The sequence below is a fragment of the Anser cygnoides genome, chromosome 16 (assembly GCF_040182565.1).
Source record: "Anser cygnoides isolate HZ-2024a breed goose chromosome 16, Taihu_goose_T2T_genome, whole genome shotgun sequence".
Lineage (NCBI taxonomy): Eukaryota > Metazoa > Chordata > Aves > Anseriformes > Anatidae > Anser > Anser cygnoides.
This window is the reverse complement of record NC_089888.1, coordinates 12,530,485-12,556,147: the sequence shown is the minus strand read 5'-3', so window position 1 is coordinate 12,556,147 and position 25,663 is coordinate 12,530,485. Positions and strand designations below refer to the sequence as shown.

General features: G+C 40.6%; 1 protein-coding gene across 16 annotated transcripts in view; it reads right to left on the bottom strand.

The window, feature by feature from the left end:
- The window catches only part of PTPRT (protein tyrosine phosphatase receptor type T), a 571,615-nt gene that overhangs the window by 11,367 nt on the left and 534,585 nt on the right, over positions 1 to 25,663 (bottom strand). For all 16 annotated transcript variants that reach the window (XM_066978461.1, XM_066978465.1, XM_066978464.1 and 13 more), the window contains 10 exons: positions 25,474 to 25,561; positions 17,756 to 17,832; positions 16,784 to 16,820; positions 15,348 to 15,445; positions 13,455 to 13,571; positions 12,007 to 12,161; positions 9,111 to 9,246; positions 7,953 to 8,102; positions 4,736 to 4,909; positions 2,464 to 2,595 (listed from right to left, as the gene is read on the bottom strand). In XM_066978461.1, the coding sequence (XP_066834562.1) occupies positions 2,464 to 2,595; positions 4,736 to 4,909; positions 7,953 to 8,102; positions 9,111 to 9,246; positions 12,007 to 12,161; positions 13,455 to 13,571; positions 15,348 to 15,445; positions 16,784 to 16,820; positions 17,756 to 17,832; positions 25,474 to 25,561 (1,164 nt within the window). The remainder of the gene's footprint in view (positions 1 to 2,463; positions 2,596 to 4,735; positions 4,910 to 7,952; positions 8,103 to 9,110; positions 9,247 to 12,006; positions 12,162 to 13,454; positions 13,572 to 15,347; positions 15,446 to 16,783; positions 16,821 to 17,755; positions 17,833 to 25,473; positions 25,562 to 25,663) is intronic.

Below are 25,663 nucleotides of genomic sequence, written 5' to 3'. Positions count from 1 at the left end.
AAAAAAAACACACTGCTATTCACAGAAATTACAATCTAAGTATTTCAAACCCGTCTGGAAATAGATCACGGCAAGAAAATATTTTGCATGAGGTCTCATTAGCAATTTCTGCTGAGATTGCATTTTTCTGTGTTTTTTTTTTCTTCCTATTTTCAAGTGTAATTTTTGAGAAGTCTTGAAACCTCTAGATGCTCATTTGAACTTGATCTCAGGCTTTTCAGTTTCAATCACTGTCAGTAATATTGTCATATGTGTGCATGCTACTGCATTAATTCTGTATTCCTGTTATTCCTTTGATCATATGGGATCGAATTGGGCGGGATGAAATTGTATGCATCTTTGCCCTTGTTAGTTTTTCAAAATTAAGAAGCAAGTCAAGACCACATAAGCAAATCCTCCTTTGAAGGTTGTCTTTACTCTTCCTCCAGACTTTCAAGCATCCTACAGATTTTGTCTCAAAGCATTTGTCCAATAGACAAGGAAATGGAGATGGGAGCTGAACAGATACTTTAGGAAACAACCTCAAGGTGCAGCAGAAAGAAGGGAAAGATTAAACTTTACCTGAATTAAAAAAAACCTGCTTCTCATAAAGCAGGTCTGTGAATGACCATCCACCCAAATGCATACGCTTGCTTATACAGTGCTTAAAACAACCTTTTATGTTCTCTGAACTCCAAATGGTTTATTTGTACTTTTTTCTTGCACAGTACATTACAGGCTCACTGACCTATTTATTTTAACCACATTTTTATTTATTAACCACTTATTTGGTTTTAACTACAGCTTTTGTGTAAGTAATTTTTTGTGTTTTATTCATGTAGATGAGTAAAACATCCTGCTTAAGCACACAAGTGTGGCATTTGCATGCAACCATATACACTGACAGTTTTGTTGTGCTTATGGTGTCGTGCTTGGATTAGGCAACGATGAGCAGCTAGATAATAACATTGTTGTACAATAACAGTGCAAGCATGATGTCGTAACACAGTTAAGCTTCCTTTTCAGAAATCTCACTTTCACAACTGACAGCAAACTTTCACACCCTGCCTTGAGAGCTCATAAGATACAAACTTTAAAGCTATCCTTAACTTCCAGTGCTAGCTGGGTGTTTTTGGCGTTGGCTGCAGACTTGAGGTAGGTGACACCATGCTAGAATAACTGTCAAAGTGACTTAATTCACTGCCAAACCTCCTTTTCCATGCCTGAAAACTACCTCATAAAAACTGAAATTTTCTAGGGAAAAAAAAAGCAGGTAAAGTCTTCTACAGAAAGATAGTCGGCAAGAATAACACCGTCTGAGGCTGATAGGTTTCTGAGAACGAAGTGTGAGAAAGTATGCTTGGTTTCCAGAAAACGCTCTGTTTTTCTTTTAAAGTGTCTGAGAAAAAGGAAAAGACGAAATCCGCCTCTGGATGCCATGCCAAGACTCAGAAGCAGGCTGGGTAAATCAGGCAGGAGGCAGCAAATGCACAGGACCTCCAGTTCTTCGCACAGAGGGCTGAGACTCAGCCGGTCACCAAGAGAGCCCACTTCTGAGCAGAGCTCTCACCGCAGACAGAAATGAAATCCCTCAGCTTCCACCCTGAAGGGAGCTCCCCTCAATGACCAGGTGATTGGTTTCTCCATTACCATCCAAAAAAAGAGACCAATAATCCTGCTGCCTTCGAGTGTGGTAAAATTTTGAAGACAGCGAAGACACAAATGAAAAATTAATCCATGAAGTACCAACTACTTGAGAGTTCTTCTCCTGTTTAACAAGTGCTGTAATGGGTGAATTAGCAATGCCAAACGTACTCTTCACACAAATTGCATGATTACGCCTTTTTGAAAGCTGTTATCTTCTGCCACTCATCAGCAAGGTGGCTGGAAATTCTGGAACAGGAGCAACAGCAATGACTCCTCCCCCTGCAAGCTCAGCTTCTGAAAATAATGGTGTGTTTGGTGGCCAAGAAACCAACTTACACATGACACTTAAAAAATAATAATTAAAAAAATATACACAGCACAATGTGCTTCTCCAAAAATGGTGCAAGCCGCTCCTCTTAGTGCTACAGAATTTCATTGGAAAGCTCAGGGAAAAGATCCTTCCTAGGTTTTCAGTGTATCTCTGGGTTTTATTTTTCTGGAAATGCTGGGTGAACAGGCAAGCATGAAGTACATATTTTTAGGGAGGAAACAGGAGAAATGGAAATCGGTTTGGGTGGAGAAATTATACGCAACAAAGGCAATATACTAGATATCTCATCCCTGTTAAATGCAGTGAGAATTAGCTGCCTTAGAAAGAGTCAAGCATGTGGACCTGGGCCTTTATCCTTCTTAATACCCTAAACCATTACCTATTACATTCTGGTTCCCATCCTTTATTTTATTTATTGACCACAAGAAAATGGCAGCAGAAACCCTCTTAAAACCCTTTGGATCTGAGAATAAAGCTACAAGACTGAATGATGAAAAATCACTTACCTGTGCTGCATCCATCTCATTCAGCATCACGACAGAGGAGCAGTTATAATCAAACACCAGCCTCCAGAAGTCTGCTACGGTGTTGGGCAAAGGGTGCTGAGTTACAATAAAGGCAGCAGGTTGCTTGTGGCTCTAACAAAAGAATAAGATTAGTTAAAAAAAAAAAAATCAATCAACTTTTATTCAAATGAATATTATACCCGGGAGGCTATGGCTAGGCAATCTGAGCCATTTAACCAGATTATACAAATCACATATCTTTCTCCTTGTTATCACTGCGCATTGAATGAACGTCTCATAATGGGATTCTTTTGCTCCCAATGAAGACATTTCATTAAAGAAGTGTCACAAGAGCAGAGATTACCTAAATCAATTATTTATATTTTGAGACTCAGCAAATAATACTAATTCTACTATTACTACTACCAGTAATAATAATAATGGGAAACAAAACAGCTGGAAGCAAACGCTCTCCTTTTTGCTGCAATGGACTCCAGGACCTAGTGGAGGGATTAGCCCCATCTGCCATTGCTCCGTGGTGGCATGGTGCTCCAGAAGTGGCAAAGCTGGGTCACAGCCATCCTTTAAAAGGATAGGGGGGAGTATTCAGAGTCTGCACCACTGGCATTCAACTTCTGTTCCTACTCTTCCACCTCAAAAAAGCCTTCTGCCCTCAATTTCCCTGACTATGAGGGGGGGAAACCTAACCTCTGCGGGGCTGTGTTAATGAATGTTTGAGAGGCACTTGGAGATGAAAGGACAGAAGCTCAAAACTATCGCTTTCCAACCACAGCAGGCAATGCTCAGACGAGCCTACAAACGCTACGTCCTTTGTGCTGTACTTCTGTGAAGCAGACATGAATCAAAAGGTACAATGCTTGGTTTTAAAAAAAAAGACACAGATTAAGATTTTGGATTTAAAGTAAGTAAATAAATAAATACCCATTGTATTAAGATGGCAGCCGTGGGGGCTTGCCTTTTCTCCTCCACATGAGCCAGCTGTGGGTGCAAGTGTGAGTGGCCCAGGGAGTGTCCCCCTGGGAGGGGGACAGGGCATCGTGTCCTGCACTGCTCTGTGGGGTGGCTGCACGCATGGGCAGGGTGATGGGAAGTGAAAAATTGGTGGGAAAAGGAAAGCTGTTGGGAAATGATCAGTCTGGAAGGGATTTCCCTCTTTCTTCATACAAAGTTTATATACACAAACAAACGCAATTAGGATTTTTGTATGGAAGGATACAAATATTAGCAAAGTGCTTTGTGGTAATGAGGGCCAAAATGTGCAAGCACTTTCCCAGTCCCTAAGAAACAAGAGAATTGATTCTACAGATTTGCTAAGGCATGAAACACGATTTAAAAAAAAGAAAAAAAAAAGTTCCTTGGGCATATTTGCAGTGAAGACATCACAATTTTCTGAAGAAAAAAAGAAATTCTCTAAAATTAGTTCTATGATCATTTGACTTAACCTCATAAATGCAGTACTATCACTGTTCCCCAAAGACTGAAAGAACAGACAAAATTAAAAAAAAATAATAAATGACCCTATTCAACATCACTTGGGAAAAAATGATGACACTTCACCCCAGACTGTATTTACAGACACTCCAACTGCAATAATTAGTGCCTTTAAAGGCATCCCTATCCAAAGGCAGCTAAGCACCACAGCAAAAAGAAACCATCAGCATAAGCCACCCCATAAAAATGACCTGTGCTGTGAGGTTCTAGCCTATAAACAAAGCGAGGGCAAACGCCTTCAGACAGATTCGCATCAGTTTTACTCGTGTCCTTCAGCCCTGAAGTTTTTTGCACATCCAATCCCTGTACTCCCATATTCTTAACTGCAGTAGCTCAAATAAATCACTCTCCACACTGCAAACTACTCTTTTCAAAGAGCTGACCTGGCAGCTCCCCGTGAACGTTTCTTTTCCAACTTATGCATCAACCAGTGGGAAGAGTTGGCCCACCACTTCTTTGTTCGTCTGCCTTTCTAACATACAACCTCAGACTGCATGCTCAAAGGCTTCTTAGACAAAATTTTTGCAGCAGCCTGAGGCAGAATGACATAGACTGTGATTTACCACATTACCAAGTGACACACTTCTGTAAAGCAGAGAAAATCCATGTGGCTTTGCCCAGCCTGGACAGATCAGACTCAAAAACTGCAGGGAAAATAAAAGTCCTTTTGCTTTGGATCCATTTCTCCCAGAAGAGAAACCCAAGAATGAATAAACCTGGTGCGGACTAGGATCAGTGGGGTCCGCGGAGAGCTGCTTACATCCATGAGTGCAGCATTGATGTAGTTACTTGACTCGCCATCCACCGAGATGAGGAAAGGCAGGCACCGGTCCAAGGGCAACACATCCATGCAGCGATTCTTGTCATGGTTCCTTGGCAGAAGCCCGATGCTGCAATCTTCTGGCCGAACACGCGGTGTCACAATATTGAGAGTCTGTGAAAGTGGGGAGGGAAGAAGGGAAGACAGAAGCAGGCTGAGTGTCTTTGAATTCACATCCAAAAAGGATGCCATCTGCACAATATGTTTATTCTGAAGGTACTTAGAAGAGCAGATCTTTGTGATCCCAGAGAATGAAAAAGAATGAGCACGGGGGAGCTTGCTGCAGTTATAATACATCGCAGTTTGCACATCCTCCCGAGGTGCTCTTCCAAACACGGCAAGCTCCAGCAGAAATGCAGGGCACTAACCACCTTCTAACGATTTCCAGCTGTAAAACCCCACAGCAGCTAGTTAACACTTCTGCTCTTTCTAGAGGTTGGAAATAGCCATCACGGTTACAAGCTGCAGCTTTGACCTGGTCATGGAGTGAAACCTCCTCATGTTTCTGCCATCCCTGGGGTGGACAAGTTGCAGCTTTGATCTGGTCATGGAGTGAAACCTCCTCACGTGTCTGCCATCCCTGGGGTGGACACACACGTCCTGTCCCTCCAAGTGCACCCTGTGCACGAGCACCTTGTGCTCGCCCAACCCGTCTGACTGGGTTCACGTCCTCTGGTGATTCCTCGGTCAAACTATTGATTTGTCTGAACAATACACACAAAAAAATAAGAGAAAGGAGGTGTGTGTGTGTGTGGAAGGGGGCTTTAGTTTGCTTGTTTGTTTTTAAACATGAAAGTCGAGCTGTTGCCTCTATTATTTAGATTGCTCCTTTCCTTGTGGAGAAACACACGGTATGCTTGCCTTACCTAGCCATACCTTATCTCTGGGGTCTTGCTGCCGGTCTTTTACCCTTTATCTATCTTTCCCACAGCTTGACAGAATGTGTTTCTTTAAATGTAATTTTCTTTTGTGTTATCCACTGCGGATGCCTCCTGACAAACCAGCCCCAGGTTACTCAGCAGGTGTCAAAAACAGCAAATCCAAGTGAACGCATCTTAACACTGTCACTTAAGCTGTGGTAGATCAGTGGCTATCTGATGGCATTCCTCTTTTACTTGTCATGTTTTCCTCTCCTAAGCAAAGCCCACGCAGTCAAACAGTGAAGTCCTTTGCAACCACCAGATGAACACAGAATATTTAGGGGCCAATAATTTTTACAAAGAGATTGACTTCTACAGGGAGGTTATGAATGGAGAAAGGACAAACATATAGGAACATACACAAAGTAAGTAAAATTTGAAATAATATAGTTGCTCTAAATTATGCATAAAGTAGATGCATAATTTTTGAATTTATGCAAAAACTTTATTCTACATAAAGTCCCTTTGTTTAGAGATGGGAAGCATCCAGTCTGGCAGGGGAAGCAACATGAAATTTGAAATCTCTGACAGTGCAGATAATTAGGCAGGTGACTTGTTAGTGATTTACTCCTGTCTATGTTATGTCCTTCCTCTCACTCCCTTGTATTTGTGCTTACTCAAATTATGAAAGCTCTCCTGGATGAGCTCTTGTATGTTTAGGCGATGTGTAGTGCATGAGAAATCCATCCAGTCTTACCTGAGGGACACTGAGACCTAAATAATACAAATTGCACCAACACATGTAGTTAGATCAAGTGGTTCATAAAGATTGTAGAAAAAGATACCATCTTCTGCATTAAATTCAGACAATTAGGGATGGAGAATGCTCCAAGCTAAAATCCTGTAAAAATAACATTGTACAACTAGACAGCAAACAAACTTCTCATGCAAGGTACGGAGGAGCATTTCCTTCCCAAAGGAGCTGCCAGCCCCTAGCAGCTCAAAAGAACAAGCACACAGGCAACAAATCTCACTTCGTATCATGACAAAATAAGCACACTGAACGGTGACATTTTTTAATACCATAACAGCATTTGATGAAGTTAGGCTTTGGTTCCTTCACGCCAAGCATCCAGAACCAGAAACACTTTTACAGATCTGATATCACTTGATAAAACCAGATTTTTTTTTAATTGAACTGTCATCAGTTGAGATCCACATACTTTATCTCACTATATCAACCCTGATGATTCTCTGCAAGGTTTCAGATAAAACACATTCTCTTGTTGCATAGAGAGGGAGCAAAAGAGACACCTGACTCAGACTGGGGCTCCTGAAAAGGCACTTTGCTGGGAAATGGAGGGACATCTCCCACAGTTAAAGGAATCTCCATCTTTTCACTGTTGATTTAGAACAGACTCTTAATAAATAGCAGAGGTCTCTCTCTCTCTCTCCTTTCAGTCCAAATCACCTTCCTCCAAATTGCCCACAATATTACGTTTTTCCACATGCTGGTGTCAGTTGAAAATCCTGAGGGGACTTAAAGATATACTGGGAATAAGGGTAGAAAGTTCAGCTCACAATTCTGGAGGGTGAGTTCTCTGCTGTGCAAGAGGAACAACTCCACAGAGCTAGTGGCTTGTGTGTTCCAAGCCTCAGTTTATCAGGGTGGGATAAGCAGTGGTGTTAACACAATGTGGAGCATTCCTCATTTCATCACTTGCCCCAGGTAAACAGTGCTACTCCAGCACTTGCTTTATTATATGTCATTCCAGTTCTGGCCACCAGGCACTTGTAAAAACATACAGAGTGAACTGAGGGCTTCAGTTCATCAAGAATTAGTACTAAAGAAAGTAATGCTCACTGAGCTCACTCTTCACTCTCTCTTTGTATGGAATTACATCAACAAGTTGATTGTCAAGACTCTGAAGCAACATACAAGCCACAAGAACAGTGCATAAGGCACCTTGAAGCATAAATGTTTCTGCATAAATTACAGAAGGAAATGAACAACTAAATATTTGCTGAAATGAGAAGTACAATGTTATCCGTAAAAATTAGTATCCTTGCTCTATTGAAGTGATGGGAAACGTTCCTTGCCAGAGACTGAAAAACCCCAAGCTTAAAAACAAACCTCTGCCTGATCCAGTAGTAACACAACAAAAATCACCTGAAATCAGACCTCAATTCAGTGTCCCCCTTCCCTGCTGTGATGGAAACCATAAAATGACACACAGAAATTGTTAAACACCTTCAGTACCCCAGCTGCAATGACCGAGATAGATACATGAAATTACCTGAAACTCATCTTTTATCTGGCTGGAATTAGTCTGTGGATCTAGTCTGCTGATGTTGTAATATATGGATCTGAACTCACAAACTGGAATGGCCGTGTTGCCGCAGAGACATGCCTCCAAAATGGCATCATGGACAAATACATACTGCTCCTGTACAGGGGAGGGGATAAAATATTAAAGTTGTATTTTCAATATAGATCATGAAATATCACACTTTTTTTTTTTTCCTTAAGTCATGCCTGCTATGCATATTTGGCGCTGTTTCATGTGGAGACAAATTACACAATGTGCTATGTGACAGCTTTGTGAGCATATTTCATCCATCATTGAATGTGAGGTCTCATGTATTCGTTTCAAATTTACAAGTCAAATGGGAAGTCACCAGTCTCAGAAATGCTGGGACAAAATGGGACTGGGCCAAGGAGGAAATCAGGGTGTAAAGCTTGTCTGTTGGCAATCGCGAGGCAATGGTCTCTTCATTGCCAGGAATGGATTGTGCTTCAGACCTATGATACCAGCAGCAAAAATTACAGGACTAACAAGTCTGCTCCACCTGTCTTTTCAAAACTCCTGGAGAATCTGGTTTTCTGGGAAAAGTTATTTCCCTTAACAAAATATGGGATATGGGAAGTCCAGCAAAGTTTAAGTCCTTCTCTGTTCCAGATGACTGCTCTGTCCCTCAGGAGGGGAAGCACACACGTAAAGCTTGTGTAGTGGAATAGCAGTCCCATGGGAGTTTGTGTAGCTGCTAAATGGTACGTGATGGAGCAGCTTGCTTCATTGGCACCCTAAGCTTAAATCAAAGATGCTTCATTTTTTTTAGCTTGCAATTTATACAAAATGGGTACTATCTGAGTCTGCAGTACACCTATGAATGAGCCATGAGAGGATTCAGGAGCTGGCTTTTCTACTGTGAGAATAAAAGTAATCAGCAATGCTAAGAACTAAACTTCAAGGTTTGCCTTCCTGTCTCGAGACCCTGAGTAGTTGCGGGTGAATGTGATTCAGCGTACATCTGGCCATGTTTAGCAAAGAAAGTTGTGTATAATCTCATCACAGAGGAGGCAAGTGTTGACTTAATGAAATGCTGGGCTCCTGTCGAGCAGAGGAGCCGACGGGAAAGCAGCACATGGTAAGAGGAGACCTGCTGGCACCTACCTCCGTCTGCACCAAATTGACCCTTTGGGAGCGCAGCTCTCGCACACAGTTAAATATATCTACCACGCCTTCGTTCTCTGCCATGTCAAGCATGATGTCGATGGCAATAAAGCACCCTGTTCTCCCAGCCCCGGCACTAAAAAAGAGAAGACAGTGATCAGGGGACTGTGGAGAGGCAGGGCTTTATGGAGGAGAAAATAACTATTACAAACACAGCTGTCTTCTGGAAGCTGCTCCCCTCTCGTGTCCAGTTAAATTGGCTTAGGATTTAAGGGAATGAGGTGAAAGAATGTTTCTTGAAAGGGAAACAGACCCAGGAAGGGGGAAAGAAAGTTTTGTTTTCCGGAAAATCAACAGAAACATTACTCAGAAAAACATTTGTTTTGGTTTTACGGGTCAGTTCACCTGCACACCTCTCATCAAACTGTGGGAGAGCAGCCTTCAGGTTGCAAAAAGATATAGCCTGGGAGGGCAGGGGAGCTGGGGGGGCTTTTCCAAGGGTTTTCTTTCCATGCGACTTGGAAAAGGTATGCCCATTTATTCAAGCGGGCATGATGAAACGGTCCTTTGCCTCAAACACTTCTTTTCCCTTTTTAATCAGGAGGAGGTTGGGTCCCAGGCAGGCTGATTTCAAGTTGTGGATTTTAAAATTACAGAGGGGGGAGCCTGAGGCCACTCAAACCCTTCAGTTTAGAACTCCCAGCTGCATGTGAGAATCAGACCATCTCCTGCAAAGTGTGTTGTCATTGTGTCCTCCTTCCCACCTGAAAAATCATCCAAAGCTGTTTAGGTGTGAAGGATGAAAAGAGGAGAACGTCTCTTCACATTATACCGAAGAAAGAAGGAAAACTCAGCTTGAATCAGGGAAACTTCAGTTGCATGAAAACTCCAGCAGAGCCGAAAGCAAGGAGATATGAATGACCATAAATTAATGGACCAGATTAATCAACTGCTGAATAGAGAGAAGATATTTTTCATTTGCAGAATTTTAATGAATAAGTGGCATTTCCTCTCTCTTTATCTCTCAGCTTTTCAGAATTTTAACAAATAGTTATAACATTTCTATATTTAGAGGACCCTGGCACTTCATAAATATCGAATAGTGATAATATCCAGCCAGGCATCGGTAGGGAGAATTTGGTAATTACCACTTAAAGCAAGTCATTAAAATTCAAAAGCAGATAAATAACAGAGAGGAAATGGCATTTATTCATTAAAATGTGAAGGATGAAAAATTTCTCCTTGCTTTCTTGGTGACAATGAATCAGGTTCAGACTCCTTCCAAGGCCAGACCCATGTCACAGCACCAAGGCAGCAAATTCAAGCCCTGAGATCTCTGAAAGAATTCCCTTCTGCCAGCTCCTCTGGTTTAGCCATATTTTATTATAAATCCGATTCATTGCTTGCTCATTAAAAAAAGAAAAGGAAAAAAAAGAACAACCAATAAACAAAAAGAAAAACAAAAACCACCCCAAACTGTTGAAAGATTTAGCTGATTTTCCTTTTTAAAACGATTGTGGGGCATATTCTCTCTCTCTCCTCCTGATCTCAGAGGGTGGCACTAAGAGGTAGGTGCCTGTGGAGTGCTCAGGGTGAGATCTGGGGGCAGCCAGCTCTGCTCTGTACCCTCGTGCTCCATCCATGGCTCCTTTCCAGAACAGGTGCACTGAGCTCTGACCAAAGCACTGCACAAGTAGCTGCTCCAAATCCAAACTTGTTTTCTGCAGCCAGGCACTCTGAATTTGAAGTCATATAACAACGAGGGTTTGCTTAACTATGGTGTGTTACAGGAGCAATCATTTTATCTGGAAAGCCAAAGAAAGGACACCTACCTATGTCCAACACTCACTAACACAGAAAATTCTTTCTGAGGTCTGTTACCGTCTTCTGATTCACAATGCATCATCCACATAAATTATATAAACTACTGATCCAATCTAGCATAACACCTCCCCCCAATTTTTCCTTTGCTGCAAGTTGCTGGTGATAATACTAGGAGAGTTAGAAGAAGTCAGGAGAGCTGGTTTCTCTTCCTGGCTCTGATGGCAGCCCTGGGAGTCTCTGCTCTCCCTCCACCATTAGCATGTCGGATTGCATCTCTGACTGTTAGTTCTGCATATCGGGACACTCTCCTACATATTCATGTACTGCCTTGCACAGTAGGGTCTTAAGCTCAATTGGAAGAAGATGGTGCTGAAAGAGCACACACCAGTAGCAGCAGCAGCCGGGGAGGTAGCCAGCATGCAAATCAATAATTTTCATGGCTGTAAACGAAGCAGTCAGTTTTCCTCAGGCATTCGCCTCTTATTTACTAGCTGGAAGACACTGGGCAGGTTTTCAGTCTGAAATCCCCATTCCAGATCCTGGGCTTTGAGAAGGCTAAGATGCACATGGCAGGTATCCAGACCCAGGAAGACAAAAAAAACATTTGAGATAAAACCTAGTGTACCCTAGTACAAAGCTGAACTGCAGTGCACGTGGGTACAGAAAAGCAAAGTTGCTTTAAAATTCCCTGTCTGCAGAACTCTTTTTTTTTTTTTTTGTAGGCATCATCCCTACTGCCACGTGAGATTTCTTGCAGATAATGACTAGACTGGCTGTCCCAGATATTTACCATTTTCCCAGCTCTACTATGAGCATCTAAGAGAGTATGGGCCACCAGAGAGTCTTCTACATCCGAATAGCCCTCTCTGACCTACTTATATCATCTCCAGTTCACGCCAGCTAAGCTCCAGAGCTGCCACATTAGAAAAGAAAACCAGATTCTACTTTGTTTCCCTGGGAGGCCCACAAATTATACTCTTAAACAAACAAAACATGGTTATTGTCAGATGAGAAGAAGGAAAAAAGCTGAAAAAGCTGATGGACGAAAGGCTCAGACAGAGAGTTTGCATACCTGCAGTGCACAACAATAGGTCCTGCTTCTGGGGGGTTGAGAAACTTCACTTGCCGAACAAAGCCTAAGAGGCCCGTGGCATAGCAAGGAACCCCATGGTCCGGCCAGCTGGTGAAGTGGAACTGCCGAATCTCTCGGATCTCATGGTAGCCTTTCTGAGGAGACAACACAGCCTCTATTTTTCTTCCATCAGACTGCAATCAGCATATTCTCATCAGTGCTCCCTTCCCTCACGCAGAGGGCTGAACAAGCAGCTAGCTCTAATTACGTGCAGGAACATGTCCTATACCACTTTTCACTCCAAGAGATTTCAAGGTGAAGGATTGAGATGCGTTCCAACTACAAATGAACCGGGTAACATACAACCAAGGACTATGAAGGTGAATGTCAGCACCTGTGTCAAACCTGTGGTCTTAGGGTTCAAAACCAGCTGATTAGGACCATTACAGAGTGATGTCAATCCCAACATACCAGGTCTGCACTTATCCAGTCTGCTTTGGTGATATCTCCAAACCATCACTCTCAAATCTTTCTTGAGGCACTGAAGCAACAGACTGGGGAATGAACACCTAAATAATACACAAACCCTAGGCAACAGGAGATTTTCTGCTACCTCCTACCAAATAGGGCAGAAACTGATACTCAACCCCGTCACTTGGCCTTCCTGGTAAAACCAAGTTACTGGTGCAGGAAAACTGACACCACTTGTATACGTCCTGCCAAGGGTAACACACGATTGTCAGTTAGCTGTGACATTTTATTGCACAGAAAACATATGTGAGAGTCCACTAACCTGTCAGATTTTGGCATTAGCATTTCTTACCAGGTTTTTTAGTGATTCAGTGGAAGGTGGACCTGGTATGTTAGTAAACTGGAACAATATTCCCACTGTGGTTAAACTTAAGTTGTCTTAGTAGGAATTTTTGAAAAGCTTTAAAACCACTTAGTGAGTGTTTGGAGAGTGATTTGGACAGACCTAGAATACTCTTGATATTTAGACATCTGATTATTAAATATATATAACAAATCTTCTGAATCCTGCTGATTTAGGGACAATTTTTGTAGTCGAGCCTGTATCATATTTTATTTCTATTGAAAAGGGATCACCTCTGGCATCTATTTAACTGGTATCTTTTCTTCATCTATAATTTTCCACTGTGAAATGGGATAGTTATTATTCCTGGCATACAGTCAACTACCTGCTGGCTTTTGCATGCATTTAAACTTCATGCACTGTAGATTCTACTTTTGTGGCTATATCACAATATTTGAGTAAAATCATTTGTCCAAAATTGGAATACCTGTCAAAAATTTAGGTTTCTGAGGTGAAACCTAGCCATACTGTAAATGTTCCTATCTCCGTATCTCTGGATATGCTTCCCAGAGTTCATGTCAGATCAAAAATTGAGTGTTATGACAAAATTTTAGCTGACTGAAGATTTCCTTACCTTTTGTACAGTAAATGTGCGTATGACATACTCTGCCAGTGGTTCTGTCTCAATTAGTGTGACTTTAATATCGCCATAGACCTCTGTGTCATCTGGCCAGTACCGAACACACTTCACCTGGCAGGAGGGAAAGAAAATGTTGAGAGAAAGTCATTCAAGTTGAGACAGAGCTGACACATTTTACTCCACTTTCAAGCTGAAGATGACACAAAGTGGACTTTCTCGTGATGTACAGACCATGCCAAAACTGAGCAAATAAATGAGATCAAAACTCCCTTAAGAAATACAGAAGTTTCCTCTGTAGTGAATACAAATTAAAGCATTAATTTAATTTTTTTTTTTTTTAGGATAGCCTTTCTTAAATTTCCACAGAAGCCCAGACCATATGTCAGGTTTACAGAACACCTGGCAGTCACTACCATCACCACCTTTAAGAAAAAAGTGTTCTTGTTATTGTTACTGTGATTTCAAACGGTCTCTGTACAGCTAAACAATTTCAGTTCATAGGGACTGTGCAACACTTGCTGATGCATTAAATTTATTTGAGTTTAAAGCATCCCTTATCAGATAAGGACACAAATTTGACATTTATGATGTGCCTGAGCTTAGGCTCCTGAAAGAAATCTCCTGATCATGTGAACACATCCTAAGCTTAGCTACTTTCAGAAGCCATGTGCAAAACCAAATAAAAAATAAAAACTGGGGCTGTGAAGCTCTAGAAGGGACATATAGGATAAAAAAAGCTGTGAAGCTATTAAATGTTGTAGCATGAAAGGGTGAAACAGCACCTAAAAGCTGAGCTGACTAGGTACACTACAGAGCAGCTTTCATATTCCAGTTCTAGTCATAAACGGAAGAGGATTTATAAATATAAAACATTATTAATTTAGGTTTTTTGTTTTTTACACAAAAGAGTTTATTTCAAATTGAAGTGTCAGTAGAAAGTAAAATAAAATAAAATAAATAACAATAAATGAACAGAATCAGGTGGCATTCAACCATGAGATCTAAAGGAAATCAAATAAAAAGCAGCTGAATTACTAACAGTTGTGAACAATCAATTGCTTAAATGTTTTTTTGTTTTTTTTTTTTTTAGTACAACAGGAAGGTGAGAAACAGAAGGACAACATTTTAAAGTTATGGTTTCTGGCTGAGAATCTCTCTAAACCAAAGAGTCTTCACTACCAGGAGTGGGGAGAATACACTAAGGAAAGCACACCCCAGGTGTGCCATTCTCTTATCCCCTAGAGCTGGCCACAGTGAGCCTGTGCCCTTTGAGTTATCCACATTTACTCCCACCCTGGTCTTTGGCAATCGCTCTGTGCTTACACAGGGACTCCTGGTCCACCTGCGTCCAACAGAGTGAAGCTGTGGATGGTTAGGAGGCCAAGGATGCTGGGTGGCCCCAGGATGCAGCTGTGCATGGTCTCACACCACCATGGAATAGTGATATTCTGAAATGATTAGAAACTCTTGGCTTCGAAGCGTCATTTAAAGAGCTCTTTTGATCAGCTCAAACACCAGTCACACGTCCTCTCCCCTCCGGATTTTTTTTGAGGGTAGGGAAGTATTCAAATTATACAGATAAAGAATAATTATTATAAAAGCACATTTTTCCCTCTGTACTGAAAAGGAGACAGCTCCTCAGCTAGCATAAATTTGTATAACTCCGCTAAAGTCAAGGCTTACACCAGAAACAAGATCCTTATTAGTTTGGAATGGATGCAGCTAAGTATTACAAAATCTAGCATTTTAAAGGAAAAAACCCTGAATGGATTCATTCATTCCCTCACTACAGTAAGCAAAAAGCATTTCACTTGCCGAGCGTGCCTGCAGCAGCAACATGGTGCTATACTGGTTTGGTTGTATTTGCTGGGAAAATGGTACCCTTACCCTGCCCACTTCCACCAAGTTGGTGACCATGACAACACTTGCAGAGTTTTCTTGCCAAATCATTCTCCAGAAATCCTTCACTGTCTCTTGCATCGGCCCTGGGGCAACAGAAAAGACAAAAGGACATCTTCAGAGAGTGTAATTAATGCCAACAACCCATTTCAGCTATTTCCTAGCCACTGCCCTGTTCCAACATGATCCTCCTCTCCCTTTCAGGGCATCTCTCCACGATTCAGGGTTATAGACACTAAACAGCCTAGAGCTCTTTGAGGCATCAGACACCTCATCCTTCCTTGCAGCAGGTATTTAAAGTTCTAGCATGCTGGAAACGGAGGTGATGGCTGTATTGTAAACAGCGGAGATAGCTCCTGTAGGAAATCACATATAAGCAATGGGAGTTGGATGCACCATGCAGTCACTGTGGAATTAAGGCTGTATTGAAATTTTTTCATGTGATGCAACACAAATTCCTCTATTTCACATTTTAATATTTACTAATTATGAAGGAGAAAACATGCATAAATCCACCATTTTTTGAAGTCCTCCCAGAGGAAAAAAATTCAGGCTCCAACAGCCAAACAGCAACAGATTTATTAGACTAGAGGCTCTCTCTGACTGTTTCTTCTCCTCTATGCTGCAGGTGAAATCCTTCACCCAAACGTCACCCAATCCTGTCCAAATTCCATCCTCCATGTTCTTTGCATTGCTGCATTCCCTATACCCTTATAAACCCATATACCAATTTTATTCTGATATGTTCCTTTACTCCTTCAACAGGGACAAACCAGCAAGAAAGTCATGAAGTGGAACTTAAGAATGGGGTCATTTATAGTAACAACACATATGTAGGAAAGGAAGGAATGCAGTGAAATGAGAACAAATAATGGTAGAGGAAGTGGTCACAGCAAAACAGTTTGCCCAGCGATGCAGGAAAACAGCATCCTAGTGCACGGAACAGGAGTAGGGAGGCTCATCATCTAACGTTGATAGCTCTCAACATTGAATTGTGTTGGTTAGCTTCTTTCCTTTTTTTTTTTTTTTTAAAAAAAACCCCTGAAGGCAGAGGAAATTTCAACTAATTTACAGAAGATGGTGTTCTAATGCATTTTCTAATAGTTCCCACCAACAAAAATTCATCAGTCTCAGGCATATTCATACTGCCTTCCCCAAGCAATTTCACTCCAGAAGGTAAACGCAAGCTCCGTTAAGTCCCTTTTAGTTCGAATCACATACTTCATGCACAAAGGGCACATTATAGGTCGCACTGCCACCTCTAAGTCTTACTCCTGCAGCTGAGATTTTGTGTTTGAGTGTCTTAAATATCTCGGAACTTCAGATGTTCCCAGAACAGAAGATGTCACCCTAGAGATAACTCCTACAGCAATTTAAAACAGCAGAGGTTTTACAAATATATAGACATACAAGAATGAACTTGCCTTGAGTTGCAATGTAATGACGAGGCCGGTGGTACCCCTGGAAAACAAGAAAAATATGATGATGGTCTGAGATCACAGTTAAACAAAGCACAAGAGCATGCATTTTATACCTTCCAGATACCAACGACTGTCATACACTTAACGGTGTACTAACAATGGTTGTTGAACACATGAAAATAAAGAACTAGGCTGCCCCGTGAAATTTTAAGTGATGGTATCTCACTCAGGTTGAGTAATAAAACCCCCACAAAATCAGAAGATCTCATCATAGCAAAGAGAAAACAGGAACGAAGCAGTTTTCACTATTTGTTCAAAGAATAAAAGTGCTATAACTAATCCATGGTCAGCTCTGAAAACTAACACAGAAAAATGCATCTTCGTGTTTGAAAAACAAGAAAGGGGTGGGTTTGCCCCTGTATGATAACACTGAATGCTAGTAGTATGTAATTTTATGAAGTGCATTTTTCAGTTTCTTCTATTAAAGAAACTCTTCTGAACAGCATCATGTTCCTAAGCATTAGGAGATGCATGAAAGAAATGCATGTTCATTTGACCATTCTGTGTGTGCAAGAGTTCGCTTTTTAAATGTTATTTTACAATACTCTAAAAAAAAATGTCAATCCACTTATGCCTTCTGTCCTACGACTTTGTATGCAGTCAGTAAATATCAGATATCTGTTAACGTTATTGCGAGGGGCTGATATTGATTTTCACATACATCGTGCATTTAGCCCACATTCCACTTATGTTTGTGGATCTGTCAGACACAGGAAATCTCCATCTGTCTAGACTGGTCAGAAAGAATAAACTGGAGGCCAAGAACCTTCTCCCTGTCACAACATGATGTCTGTATAACTTTCAGCTGTCATTCATATCAGACCAGCAGTCTGTCCCTACATGAGATGCACCAAATTGGTAAGCAGACTTGTCAGCAGGAGTGTTTGTCACTTCAGGAATGTCCATGAGCCTTACGTCGATGTAATTGGCGTTGATGTAGTCAGAGTGAGGATCCCCATCCAGCAGTTGCAATCTCACCCTTGAATGATCATCTGAAAGAAGGAAAGAAAAAAGTGACAGTAACAATAAAGAGGAGTTTGTCAGTGCTTTATTTTATCTGCCGATTCCTTCAAGTGGGTAATTGAATACTTATAGTAGTAAAAAATGAAAGAGTATCAGAGCTATTCCTGCTCCTACGTGCCCTCTTGTTTGTACTTAAGATGTAATGTTTAGATCTTTAAGTTAGTGTTCACTCAAACTCAACGTTCATTAAATTCACTGCCATCTCTATAAATTATTACAGAGCTATACGCAGACCACAGATGTTGCTTGGTTTGGGGTCTTTGCAGGAAGAGCATCTCCTTTACCAGAGCCATCGTCACCCTGGGAAGTAACAGCCGCCTTGGATTCGTCAGGTTCACATAAACTGAGGCAAGAACTAACAGTCAAAACCAGGATAAAAATGAGGTTGTGACAAAGGTATAAAAGATTAAAGGAGGATAAAATGACAAATGAAATCCTACAACTAACAAGTGGGGCAACCCAAGGAACTGAAAGAAAATACCAAAGGAAATCAGAGCAATGCTCTTTCATACAACCCGCAGAAACCACTGCAGCAAAATGACAGCAAGGCAAAGTGGGAAGCTGTGTTCAAGACAAAAAAAAAAAGTTCATATTTTTAAGGACATTCAAAGTTACTTTAGATAAGGCAATAAAATAACAGGTATCAGTCTTTTGATACTCTCCCAGTATGTTCTGCAGTTCAGGCACAGAAAGGAAGCACCCCAGCGGGCAGATTATGTCATGACTGTCCACCAAGGGAATATTTTGATCTTCCTCTGGAACAGCTGGTGCTGAGCTCTGTCAAAGGAGGTACTCAGCGAGCTGGGCCATTGATCTGATTTGGTCAGGCAATCCCAGCCCCGGTATCCAATTCATTGCAAAAGCGTTATCTAAGAACCAGTTGCTTGGGAAAGGCAGTCAGGTTACGGAGGTCACAGCCAGGCCTGCTGGGCTCATTTCTGAAGGGTTTTATAATGAAGCAGAATACAGATTCCATTAAGTTTGTTTCCTCCCTGCTAGCTATGTAGACAGTAGCTCCTACGCAGTAAAGCATTAATATTTAGAAGCACTTTGCAAAATATGGACGTAGGCATGATTTAGATTCAATTAAAAAGAATCATCACAATAAAACATAAAAACCTGAGGTGTGATTCTGCAGTAACTCAGTCAAAAAGGTTTTAGTCGTGACTTAATTAAACATGGAATCAGATAATAATTGTGAAGACAGATGTACATACAGTTCTGAAAAACGGGATTTGGATGTATATTAAATATTCATTTGCTCATGTAAAGCAATGATTCTCATACTCTGCTCATTGTTTGGGTGAAATTTTCACACCCAAAAAATACAGCCACGTTGTTGTATTTATCAAATGCCATATCTGCATTCCAAAATGGTTTTGCTGGTGAATCCTTCAAAAGCTCTGCTATATTTGTATTAATAAATACAAACTTCGCAAATGCAGGAGGTATCTTTCTCTAAGTGCTGATGTTGCTCCCAGCTCCAGACAATCACCCATGCTCAAGGCAAGCACACTAGGAGTTGCACTAAATCATGTGTTTAGACAGACAACAAAGGAATTTATACTTAGAGCAATTCACACAGACAGACAACGAGCTGATTAAGCTGGACATCTGATGAAATACACAAAATCTCCTGTAGACAATTTCACACTTGCAATTCAAGGCAGGAAACTAAGCTAGTTAAGAATCACACAGAACAAAAGCAAAGAAAAAGTCCCTAGGGCTAATGGTTGTGAGGAGAACATTTGCTAATCCTTCCTGTGATGCCACAGTATAATAATGTTATGAAAGTCTGAGCTTATTGCAATAATATAACTTGAAAAGTCATGAGACCCAGAATGACCCTAATGACAGGTGAAAAGAATCTCAAGTTAATTGTTTAAGTGGGACCAAGACACTGTCTACGTACAGTGTGTGGCTGAAGTGCTCTGAACAGCCCTTAAGGAAGAACTTACTTCTCTTCAGTTAATAGAGCCAAAATCACAAATCACATTTCAGCTCTTTGAGCCACTCCTAAATTAGAAACTTAAAACAGACAGGATGAATACGTCCCCAAGGGACCTTGCTGTGAAAGACCTGAAAAGGACGTAGCATAGGTCTATGAATTTAAGACAGTTATGCATAAATAAAAGGTGCTCTGTAGCTATTAACAAGTGTTTCTTTTGTTCACTTGAGCCAAAGATAGTTATCCTATCTATCTATAAAGAACAGGAAAGGATGAAGAAATGACCACTGGAAATGAATGATTAAAAAAAAAAAAAAAAAGATATTCAGGTTTAGGTCATCTTATATTTTGGATTCAAAAGAAAAATGTTTTTAGCTGAGCTTTGCTTCAGGTGGATAGAATCTACAGTACGTCATCTCATGTTTTATAAAAATGAGACAATACATGTGGGAGATTTACTTCTCTGAAGAGTGTGAACAGTGCACCAGAAAAACTGTATATGTGTACATATACACAAAATATTAATGATGTGTAAACGGTGTCTTTAATCATAAGTTCATACGTTTAGGAGACCATTCTGAATAAAAGTTCATGAACTAACTTACCTTGTAAATCACTTTCTTTCCAAAACTTTTATATTCTTTTTAAATCAAGAGCGACAAAAAAACAATGCAACTTACTATACTATTAACAGCAGTACTAATTGTCTTGTACTCAGTCTTTTCATTTACAGACTTTAAAGGGATTTTTAAAGAATGGTAATTATATTCATTATATCTACTCCCAATGGCTAGAATGTATTCCTGATTCCACATCTTTTCCACTGGACAACACTAGCCATACAGACAACATATTTAAGCATACTGAAATGTAAAGTGTTGCTCAACTCTTCTGTACATTCATCAGACGTCATAAAATCACCATGCGGTACAAATGCATCATAAGAAACTTTAAAAAAGGAGAGTAACAAGACAAATTGTATGTCTGTAATATTCAAGGCTGCAAAAAAATGGGAGTAGATTTACAGATGTATATTTGATTTTGTTTCTCTCTGTTGGCTATAGTCGGTATGCAAGTTAGCAGAACTCTGAATTCATATGAAGAGTACTTTGACTGAAAATTGGTCTTAAAACAGATTTCAAAAATGACAAGAATTTCACTGAAAAACATTGTGCTCCCATTTTAGTACAAAGATGTTATCATTTGAAACTTCTGTCAAAATTCCCATTAGTGATCATTTGAAATATCATTGCAATTTTTCCACATACCATTTTGACACCAGCACTGGATTAATCTCATGCAACTTTCGCCATCTAAATATTATGCAGCTAGTCTAAATTGTCTGTCATGGTTCCCCACATAGTTGATGGAGAAATGCAGACATCTTTTGCAATGAATCAACACAGTCCTCCAATCCCATCCCCAGCGATCCCACACTGTGCCTTGGGAACAGGGTAACAGCAAGGTGTGAAACCTACCACGCTCCCAGGATCACATACCACGGACACTGCGCTGACAAGCAAGAACTTAGGCACTACAGAAGAAACCATGAGATAAAAATGCTTGGAAGATAAGAGATTTACATTCTAATTCCAAAACTGACATTTGTTGTTATTGTTTTTTAAGCATTATCCTTGTTCATGGACAAGAAGTCCATTCTACCCATGTTTCAGCTGGGAGCTCTGTTATCCTTCTCTAGTGTCTGTCAGTTCCACCGCAAAAACCTCATTAATTCGCAGTCTTCCAGCCCAAAGCATATGGCAATCAGAGCACAAAGAAAATGAAGCGGGTTTCTCTACTGTCTTTTGTTACCAACTCCATAGTTTTTAATGGACCATCACAAAACGTTAAAGTCATTGCCTAAGTGGGAAGATGGTGGAGCTCCACTGCAGATGGGAGAACTGTCTAAAGAAGCACTGGTACAAGCATCCCTGTGAGTGCTAAGCTCCTCCTGTAATAATATGCTCAGAAAAGGGATAAGACAAAAGGGAAAGATGGTGCTCTCCTGTAAGTTAAAGTAAAACGCAATCCTACATCTCTACTTTCTCAGCTCTCACCTGAGTGTTTTTACACTAAATTTGGGGATGAGGAGAAATAGAAGTAAAGATCCTATATAGCTTTTGGATGTTTTCTTTTCTATGTAATAGGTCCAGCTCAACTCGCAAGTACAACACCTCTCCCCTAACCATCACCTGCTGATGCACTTTGAAAGTCTCAATATCCATTAAAATTGCCCTAAAGCAAATTTAAATAATGTAGATTCAGTACATATATGCATCTACTACCTGCCCTTGCTCCCTAAGATGGTCTGCAAAGACAAACTCACCAGTTTTTACAACTAAAACACCAGTGCATAGACCGTGGACCCTGTTGATGTATCACAAACTTCAAGTAGAGCAGCTCCCTAAAGCATGGTGGATCCATGAAATTACAGTTAGCAAAAAGAAACCATCTTTTCACCATCAGCAATGGATCTCTGTGGTCATACAGACACCAAATCCATTCCCTGGCTTTCCCTTTTCTCTAAAATCATGCCAAAAGTTCCAGACTGAAAGGAGCCCTGAAAAGTCAGGGTTTAAAGAATGGAAGAGCTTAGGGCTCTCCTGCATCTCCTCCCAGTGAACTGATACACCTGCAGTTTTGGTTTGCAAATCTAAAGAGAGCAGATGTTGGGGCTGATCGACGTTTTCACAGAGGCACAGTGTTAATACAGGGTAATACCACTGGGAAAGTGGTGAGCTGAGTAAAATGGTCCTGTAAGTGTACTACTACCCAGGAGGCCGTAAAGACAAGATCTAATCTGCTGTGAATCACTGAGCAATGCTACTTGTTGCAAGACCTTATAAACCCACATTTTAACAGAAATCTCTGAAGCAGCTACAAAAGTTAGATTCAAAACCTGACTATTCAATTCAGTCCCCCAGAAAGCATGCACTATGTTGTTTCAGGACTAATGACACGGCGACTGTGGTTAAACAAATAATATTAATTGACATCTGCAACGTTTTACCAAATGCACCAGTAAGAGCAATCAGTACGTACTCTGGGTTTTACCAGCAACTGCAGCTCTAGCACAACAAAGAAGCTAAGGGTGTAATTGTTTTCCGCCTCCTCTCCTCTGCTCAGGTGTTTGCACAGTCTGTACCCACCAAGCACAATTCATTTTCATGATCCGCCTGGATGGAACTGCTCTCCTGCTATTTTCAGCTCTGCTGTCAATTCTCTATTCTGGATTCTGTCACTGCCTTTACTCGGGGAAGTTGCCCAACGTTACCCACCAGTATGGTCTGGCTCAAGGCTTAGCCAAAGACAGCAGTGATAATTTTGCACTGGTTTTACAAAACATCTGATGAACATTATGCCCCTTCCTTGGGCATCCTCTCTTCCTTCTCCCCAGCACCTTCAAAGAGAAGCAGATACCTCAGTCCATTTTACTTCATCACTCTTTATGGCATGTTACTAAATTCTCTGTGCCATCTTTTATAAGTTACTGTCTCCTTCTCGAAGTCTTTATTTCATATTTATTTGAAGTGAAGAAAACCATCCCAGCCTTGTTATTTACCTTCAACCCTTCTGCACCCCTGCTCTCTTTCATGACCTTTGCTTTCCCTACTATGCCTTTCCATCCTCTCAACCTCGTTCTGATTTTTTTCCCCAACAACAAGCTCTCAAACCTGAGCTTTTCTGATGTTTTGTACTATGCAGATACTTCTTTCTTAGCTTTGATTACATTTTGCATTTCCTTATTCAAGCGCATCACCTCTTATCTATATTCCTACTGTATTTATATTTATAGCAAAAGGCTAACATCATTTTTTGTTAGACAACAATTAATCTTTTTGAACACGCTCCCTTTGGATAACAACCCATTTATCTTCCTTGATTTTGCTTTCTTAATTTCTTCTCACGTTTCACTTGGAGTTCAGTGTTTTCTTTGTGACCACCTTCAACACAAATTAAATGGTGGCTCTTGCACAGTCTTGCCTCTTTTCACCTCCACTTTGACATTATGTCAACCGCTTCCTCAAAATCCCGCAGAGACACACAGTCTTTCATGCTTCTTTCCTTATATCATACTATGGCACTTCCACCTTCAAACAAATGTGTAGTTGTTATAGCTGGATGATTCACCTCTTAGAATAATTTGATCTAAGCTAATTGTCTAGACATGCAAATTGAACCTCTGTCTGGAGGTATCTCGCTGCCACTAGCAACACGGGAAGCTTACAGCAAGGCTGTGCTTTTTGGCAGCTGAAGATAAGGGGGATGATTTCCATGCTATCTGTAATATTCTAGTAGTACCACTTCCATTTTCCACATGGAGAAACAAAAAATTATGGGAACTGGTGGCCTGCTCACAACCAAGGCAGAAAGGCAGCAGGCAGAAGTAGGATCAGATCAGGGCTCACAAGCTTCTGATCTTCATTTCCAGACTTCACCTTTGCCATAGGGTTCCTGATCTGTTCTATGCCATTACCCCAAAACTGTTACATGAATCACTTCTTTCAAGTCTTAAAAGAACAATAGGGAAGTTAAGGTATCTGAGAGAGATTTCTTTGTGACAAGTTTTTTTTGTTTGTTTGTTTTCCACTTCTTTAGTAAAGTCTGTTTGTCCTACAGGAAGTACACATTTAACCTGAGAAAAAATATACTAATCAATACGTCACTCCATGTAACTTAATTTTGCTTTTGTAGTGTTCCATAGAATTATCCAGTCACATAAATCTATGACACAACCATTTATATCCCTATTTCTTGTTCTGATGGTCTCAGGCCTGGCTTCTCCAATTTGATGCTGCTCAGCAACCCTTAAAAAGGATGGTTTATCACACTTCTCTTCATATGTCCCAGTCATTATAGCAAATACTGAAATACTGGGGTAAGCTGCCTGGAGAGTTGTTGGAAAGCTTAAGTTTGGAGATCTTTAGGAAAAGGTGTCACAAAGATCTGATAAAAATGACAGAGGTGGAGCTAGTCCTGACTTGGAGACTAAAACTAACCTCAGTGGTTTTATGGAGCCTTCCGTGCCCTGTAGTCCTGCAAGTGTTAATATCCCTATAACACCAACACTAATTGGTTACGGAAAGAAGTAAAACTAAGAAGCTTCCAGTGCATTTTCAACTGCCTTACTGTGATTCTGAAGCAGAAGCTAAGTTTGTCCTAGTCATCAAACCAGGTATAGATAAGTAGCAACTGCTCCACTGGTTCCTGACCACAAGGAAGGAGAAAACCTGATTTCTATCTATATCTTTCATATCTAAAAACCTGACATATCCACATCTCCTTTTTCACTCCCACTTGTGGCACTGAAAGATCTGAGTTAAGTAATAAAAATGCATAGAAAATGGGCATCGTCATCCACTGTGAAAATCTGACAAACAGATTTAGTCCTTAAATTACAGACATCAAATACAAAGTAAGGTAGATTTTACAAGTATTAAAAAGGGTAAAATCATGCGTTAAGTTTACATAGAGCAATAAAAAAACCATAAACCAAAAAAAAATATATCCTAGAAATAAACATAACACGTAACAATCCAATTGAACTACTGAATGCTCAGCAATGTAAACCAGCTTTTAGTGAGGTTCTCAAGCACACCGTTTCCACAAGATGCTTATAAAACCATACAGAAAGCTCAGTGCAATGTGCATTAACACCTACAGGAGATTATGTTTCCGTATCTATTCTTATTGCGGTTTTCGTCTTCTTTGGCTGTGTCCCAGGATGCTGTCTGCCCCTCGGGTAGCGCCTGCAAAATAAACAATAGTGGAGTGTTTATAAAAATCTGGCCAATGCCTTCAGGTGGATTAAGATGACAGACGAGGGCAAAAATAAAGGCACTGCATAATTC